Genomic DNA, 6916 nt, shown 5'->3' on the forward strand with positions numbered 1-6916 from the left:
GTCGATACAGTTCCTTGATATTTTGACTCGGTTATATGGATGACTCAGTCAACAGTGTAGAAAAGCAGACAGCAAAGCTTCAAATCAATGCGTTCTGAAAAGAGCGCATCTGAATTACAACTTCTCAGCTAAGAAACGCATAGAAATAACTTGGCCACAGTGACAGCATAAGATGTTTTAATGTTGAAAATACTGATTGAATTCTACTTTGCCAATTCTTTTTCCACTCCGTGATTCTGACTATATATGACACACTCAACAAGTTTTAAATGCAATCGCAGTTAGAATTGTATTTGGATTAGGTTCACTTCTCTTACGAATATGTTCTTCTATCACTTCTGACATTTCTTTTTCTATCAAACTGCTGTGCTCATGGGAAGAACAGTAATCAGAGTAGACAATGTAATGTACCAATATCATTCAAAATCTCATGTGCAATTCAATTAAATATACTTTTGACTACTTTCTGTAAATTATGTTAAAAACAGTCCTAACGTGAACCTCAGATTCAGAAGCATTGGAGCCAATAAACTTGCATTGAAGAAAGCCAGAGTTACACAACTCTTGCTTAGCTCAGATTTTCCTTTTCAATTCCTTCACCTGAAAGGATGGATACTTTGGAATTGAAGAGTTAGCACAACATGCCTTAACAATCAGTTTATTATGAATATCTTCAGCCATGTATGAACCAGTATGACCCATCCTCATGACATCTCATAACTTCTATAAAATAACAGAATACAATGATACAATGAGTCAAAGGCTTTGTTGGTTTCAGTAGAGCTATATCGACTTAAAACTGGCTAAAGATACTGATCTTTTAAGTTCAACGGTGTCTCTTGGAAGAAAGTAGTCAGATGGTAACATTTTGGTGCATTATTCCTTTGAAGAATACCATAGTATTGCAGTTTTATTTCCCATAGGTACCAGATGAAACAGGGAAGCAGCACCACATTATGATTAGTTACAAAGCTTGTAGTAATACATAGAATTATTTTCTTTCACAAGTAGTTCCTCTATCTGGAGAGCTGGTAAGACTAGAAATTACTATGCCAAATCTCTGCTGCGTGTTTTTTCTTTCCTTAGGCAGCTTTGTAATAGTGACTTGCAGAATACATTTTAAAGAGATCTCAAAGTAAAAAGTAGAGCAGAAACATTTTGTTTTCTTTTCAATTGTTTTCTATCATAAAATAAAAAAAAGAAGAGCCATTCTGAGTATAGCCCTGTTGACCCCTAGTAGAAACATGAGATAGGTGCCCAAGATAAGTACACTGAAGTACCTCTAGAACTGCTTCTTTCTCAACACAGCTCTTCTAAAGAGAGGAAATGGGATCACTGTCTGATGTAAACATCTAACCTTTACACAGACAAGTAAAGCAAAATTAATTTTGTCCCCACTGTGCACTACAATGGACAAGGACATCTTACAGATTTTTGCTCAACTTTCTTCGTACAGTGTCTGGTACAGCTGGAAGTGTCTTCATGAGGTAGATTAAAATACTCAGAATGAAAATGGGCACTTTGCTGAAACTCACAACCAGACCATCAGCTATGGTGATATTAGTAGATTGGGTGGCTGGTTTATACTAATTTTTCCAAAATTTCAGTGAATTTCTTATAACTGCTACTATATTGTAGTATATATAGTATATTTACTATTGCTGCTACTATTCACTGCTTAAGAATTTAATCACTTTTATTTCAAAAAGTTGGTTTGGCAGTTAGTTTGACTATTTAATCAATTTCTTAGAAAAGAAATTTGATTTCTCTCTGATAGGTGGCAGTATTACATTCACTGCACCCTTTATCTGTCTTTTATTGAAATTTCTATTTATGGACTATACATTTTCACAGCTTTTTTTAGCTTAGCTAAGAAGCCAGGCTTTAATACCACAAGCAAATTCATGAACACAGTCATACACACTTGAGAGCAGTTTAGAGGATGACATCCTTAAACTATATTTAGTAGCAGAGGAAATATTTTTAAAAGCTCATTTATCACGAAAATAGTGTTAGTAAAGTTATTAAAAACCTAGATTATCTAGTTAACATTGTTTAGATATGCTGATTATATTAGTTTATTAGCTATTCTGAGCTTAAGTGTGGCTGCGCTACTTGTGGCAAGGTTTTTTTTTATCTCTGGAAACATAATGTCAGTATAGAGAACAAAAGCCTGCTAAGCCCTGGTATCCCAGTGCATACTTTTTTTCCCTTCTTGTTATCTGTCGTTGTAAAATCATACATCCATGCTGCTGAAGCCTCTGTTCCTCGTAGCTGCATGGCTCAGCCTGGCCCCTGGAGGCTTCCTGGGACACAGCCTCAGCTGCAGACGAGCGCAAGGGGCAGTTCAGTTTCACTTTCGAAGGTGCAAAGGCAGGAAAATCTCCCACTTTCTTTGTAGGTAAGTCTTCAAACTAGTCCTGCAGTGATTACTACCACTTTAAATTATTCAGTATATTTTTTTTTTTGACCTCACAATAACACAGGTGCCTCCAGAATCCCCAGGTCTGCCCAGAACCTGAGTTGTGCCAAGGTGACTTCCTTCATTTTGGGAATTATACAGAGTTCTCTCTCCATATGTCATTAAGACATAATCTAGTAGCATGAACAGCTTGATTCAATCATTAACAAGAAACTGCAAAAAGACAAGCAAACTGCTGCTGACGACCACAAACAGTTTGGCATGCTGTGGGAAAGGAACAGCTGTGTCATTGTACTTAATTAGAGCCTGAGAAGAAGAAACTGGAGTCCTTCTGAGGCAGGGGAGCAGCCTCTGGGAGTTGCTACTGTTGATTCATTTAACTTGGTGCTGGACCCCCTGCAGCTCAGGTAAGCTATTGTTAGACTTACACACTCTGCATTTGTAGTCTGTTTTTCTGAAAAGAAGGATTTTGAATAATATTTGAGAGCATTCCTTTCCTCGGTGTTTCTGGTAATGCACAGTGAACTAGCATGTCTGTGTCTCAGGGAAGTCTTGGGAAGCATGGACCATACAAAGCCTTGGATAAAATATTGTTTTAAGTCAGCAGCTCAACTAAAAGGAGCTTTTAAATCAAAGCTTAAAATGAAACCAAAAAAATCTTTTGTCATGAACAGGGAAACTGTAGATGGGATTTTCGGGGATCTGATTCCAGCTCACAGACTTTTATGGGACTTTTAGCCCAGAAAGAAGAGCGGAAGATAAATGTTTATTTTTCAGGTACAGGCTCCTCGGAGTGCAGTGCAGTAGGCAGCAGAGGTTATCTCTAAAAATCCAGCAGCATGCCCTTATAGCAGGAAAAGAATATTTTGCTGCATTATTTTGGTGAAGTTGCCCTCTCCCTTTCTTAGAGTAGGCAGCTGATGAGGGGGGACTTCCACAGTGCCCCCTGCCCTCTCAGTATTACTGGCTGCTCTCATGGTCTCAGGCCAGAAGCTGGGGATAAACTCTTGCTGATCTTCTTACTTACTCTCTCCTTTGTCTCTTATCCTCTGCATTTCTGCATGTGCTGTAATGATAGGGGCAGGACCAGACAACAGGGTGTCCTGATTCTTCTGCAAATGCATGTGTCTATATACTCCTCATCTGGCCTTTACTGAGGAGGTTCTTTTACTCCTGGAAGTGAAAAGTATCCTTTTTTATTCTGCTTTTCACTGACTTTACTGGTTCATTTTACAGCCACCCAACACAGTTACACTCAAGGTGCTGATCTTTCTAGAGATATCTTCAAACCAGAAAGACCTGTGAGCATCTTGTTGAATTCCAGGTTTCCAAAAAATGGCATATTAGTGAGGGCCTAAAAATATCTTAGGTCACTTGAAGAGAATGGAGGCTTGCAAACAAAACAGAACAGAGTTACTACTTAATGCACTCACTAGTACCTATCTATAAAGGTCTTACAGTAACTCAGTCTGGAGCATAGTTAGAGACAGAGCTTGATAGCACTCAATTTTTATCAGTCTCATTATTTTACACAAGCCTGGTCACAGAAGTCCTGGTGTGGACTGACATAGCCTCTAGTTTATGTAATCACATTGATAATGCAAAGATATTTCACACAGGTAAATGACATACAGATGTTTTATCAACTTTTGTTAGATTTATTTTACATTTCAGGGATGAAAAAAGAGAGGCTTTGAGGCAAAAAAATGATTTCAGATATTTTGCTGGGATGATTCCCTGGAATCAGATAGTGATCAAATACTGTTTGTACTTTCTGGGGAAATGGGGGAGGCCCAGTAACTTACCATTTCCCTTGCATTCATTACATCTAGCCATACTAAGTGTCCTGTTAATTTCTGTTTCTCTTTGTGCTACATGGAATACAACTAAAATAGATTAATCATTAACTAATTATGCCAACAGCAGCTGAACAGTCTCTCATGTGTTCCCAGCTGTAAGTAATCTGTAGTGTCTTTTGCTTTTTTTGTAGGTACTGATATATTCCATATTGCTGAGTCTTCCAGCAGCAGATGAAAAATATGTATTTGTTCCTCTTTTCCATTTTATCTTTGCTTCTGAAAGTCACTAGCACCAAAGATGTTGTATTTGGTCATAATAATTTCACAGAATATCAAGTGGGCAACATGAACCTCCTTCTCTCTGTCCCACACGGTGGGTCAATGGAACCTAAAGACATCCCTGATCGAGAGGCTGCTTGTTGGGATGTGAAGACATCCTCTTGTATTTTCTCTCATGACTGTCCTCCTGGAAGTATTCAAAATTCTAAGAAATGCAAAGTGTCTACCAACCAAGACAGGTATACCATAGAGGTGGCTCAGGCTCTTGCTGAAGAAATCAACAACATTACTGATGGCTTCTTCCCACATATCGTCATGAACCACCTACAGAGGTTCAAGATGGATGCTAACAGGGAAAAAGAAGAAGCCTCCTTTGGAATTCCCCAAGCAGAACAGGCCTGGGAGGACTATATGGGATTTTTGACCACTGCAAAATCACAGATGTCAAGGGGCCTAATTCTGGATATCCATGGACAAGCACATCCTGAAAGGTGGATAGAACTAGGTTACACACTTTCAAAAACTTCCCTTAACTCAGGTGCCTTTTCTGCATTGAATTCCTCAATTAGCCATCTGGCCAGTCAGCTGGTCAATGTGTCTTCTCAGACTTTGGTTGCAGGCAACAGAAGTTTGGGTAAATATATTGAAGAACAAAATAAGAGCTACATTTGTGTGCCTTCGCCATCCAATCCTAGCCCAAATAACGGAAGCTATTATAGTGGTGGATACATAACAAAGACTTTTGGCTCCCGTAGTTCTGGCACCATTGATGCCATCCAGCTTGAACTGCCTCAGTGGGTGAGGGCAGCTAAAGAGCGTCGCAGATTTTGTAAAGCACTGGCAAGGGCTGTAATGAACTTCTGGCAAACTAACTACTGCAGCCAGTACAAGCATGAACTTCTGCCATGCTCAAAGAGCCTGTCTTGTTAAGATACCTTTCCTTAATAGAGTAATGATCTGGAACAACAGAACAACTCATTCACCTGGAACATTTAAGACTGCAGTATAATTGCAGATGCTGGTAGAAAGAAACCATCCTGCTAAGAAATACATCAGCATCCACAGTTAATACCAAAAAGTCCCTTAACACACAGCTTTGTACTAGATCCAGCACTGAAAAGACTGCTGTAAGATGAGTGGGTGCAAATATCACTTGCCTGTGCTTAATTTCTCATCCTCTGTTTTGAAGCGCATGATACACAACTAATCTTCTAATAAATTCTGTGCAATGCCTTAGTGGATTATCTATTCATAGAAATTAAATGTCTCTGCTTTTCTTTTGACACTTATGAAAGACAGTTGGATAATATAATTGTGTAAAATGTTTGGGGCCAGGATCAGTTTCCATTTGGTGCTCATAAAGCCCTAGGATTTGGAAGTAAACAATAACGCTGAGCAATGACAGGCAGTCTGATCTACTTCTGTTTTTTTCCTGAATTAGGAAAAAAAGATCCATTAGCACTTACAGCACTGTAATTTTGTCACACTTTAAACAGCATAACAGTAAGGTAGTGACTGGGTGGAAGGCTGATAAAGATAGCACACACATATCATGCATTTTTGACAGTTTTCCTTACAGCATGATTACCTCCTGAGAGCTTGTCCATCGATTCCATTCACCACAGGATTAAACACTTAATTGTTACTGGGAATAGTACTACATTATGGATAGTTTCTGCACAGTGGATGATACAGTGGCATGAATAGCCATGACTACAAGTCAACTCTTGGAAAACACAGACAACTAATAAAGAAAACTGAAGGGAGAAGGAAGCAAGACTGAAAAGGGTACAATTTGAAAATTAAGAACCTATGAAATCCTAGCAGTGCTAAAAGTTTGGTAAAAAGAAAATATTGAGTAAATAGTTCTGAGGAAGTAAGTAGTCAGTTAATAAACTGAAGACAAGTGGGATATCTGCATCTTGCAACCACAGTGAAATAATTCAGGCCTGGCTATTAGTAGGGACAATACCAAAGAGAAAATATTACATTACATGTGATAAAACATAACACATAAAAGCATCAAAATAAATGGGTAAGGATCTCTCTGAACCTGAACTGTGCATTTTTAGTAATCTTTGAAGACTCGGCAATTTTCAGGTAACTGAAAGAGGGTTTATGTAGCTTTCAAAGGGATATAGGACTCAGAATTGCAGGAATATTACCTTTCATATGCTAACTGCTAAATCATGGGTAAGATGAAGTGAACATAAATAGTAAATGGCAGATCACACTTTATCTAGTACTACTTGGTTTGTCAGACAAGTCTGATTTTAGTTTTAATCACAAGGTTGATTAATGTGGTGGGCTGACCCTGGCAGGCACCAAGTGTCTGCCCAGTTTCTTGCTTGCTTCCTTACTTCTCCCGGTGTGATGGGGAAGAGATTAGGAAGAGCAAAAGTGAGAAAATTCTTGG

The 6916-nt window shown here is 38.6% G+C and overlaps 1 protein-coding gene across 3 annotated transcripts; it reads left to right on the plus strand.

Moving 5' to 3' along the window:
- Positions 1 to 2188: 2188 nt before the first annotated feature.
- LOC125324022 lies at positions 2189 to 5758 on the plus strand. 3 transcript variants are annotated; one of them, XM_048299498.1, is made up of 3 exons: positions 2189 to 2401; positions 2487 to 2829; positions 4413 to 5758. In XM_048299498.1, the coding sequence occupies exon 3, from the start codon at positions 4453 to 4455 to the stop codon at positions 5428 to 5430; it is 978 nt and encodes a 325-aa protein (XP_048155455.1). In that variant the 5' UTR covers positions 2189 to 2401; positions 2487 to 2829; positions 4413 to 4452; the 3' UTR covers positions 5431 to 5758. The 3 variants fall into 3 exon arrangements, with proteins under 3 accessions (XP_048155455.1, XP_048155456.1, XP_048155457.1); XM_048299499.1 differs by having other exon boundaries at positions 2189 to 2829; XM_048299500.1 differs by lacking the exon at positions 2487 to 2829.
- Positions 5759 to 6916: the final 1158 nt, after the last annotated feature.

Source organism: Corvus hawaiiensis, chromosome 3 (genome assembly GCF_020740725.1).
Source record: "Corvus hawaiiensis isolate bCorHaw1 chromosome 3, bCorHaw1.pri.cur, whole genome shotgun sequence".
Lineage (NCBI taxonomy): Eukaryota > Metazoa > Chordata > Aves > Passeriformes > Corvidae > Corvus > Corvus hawaiiensis.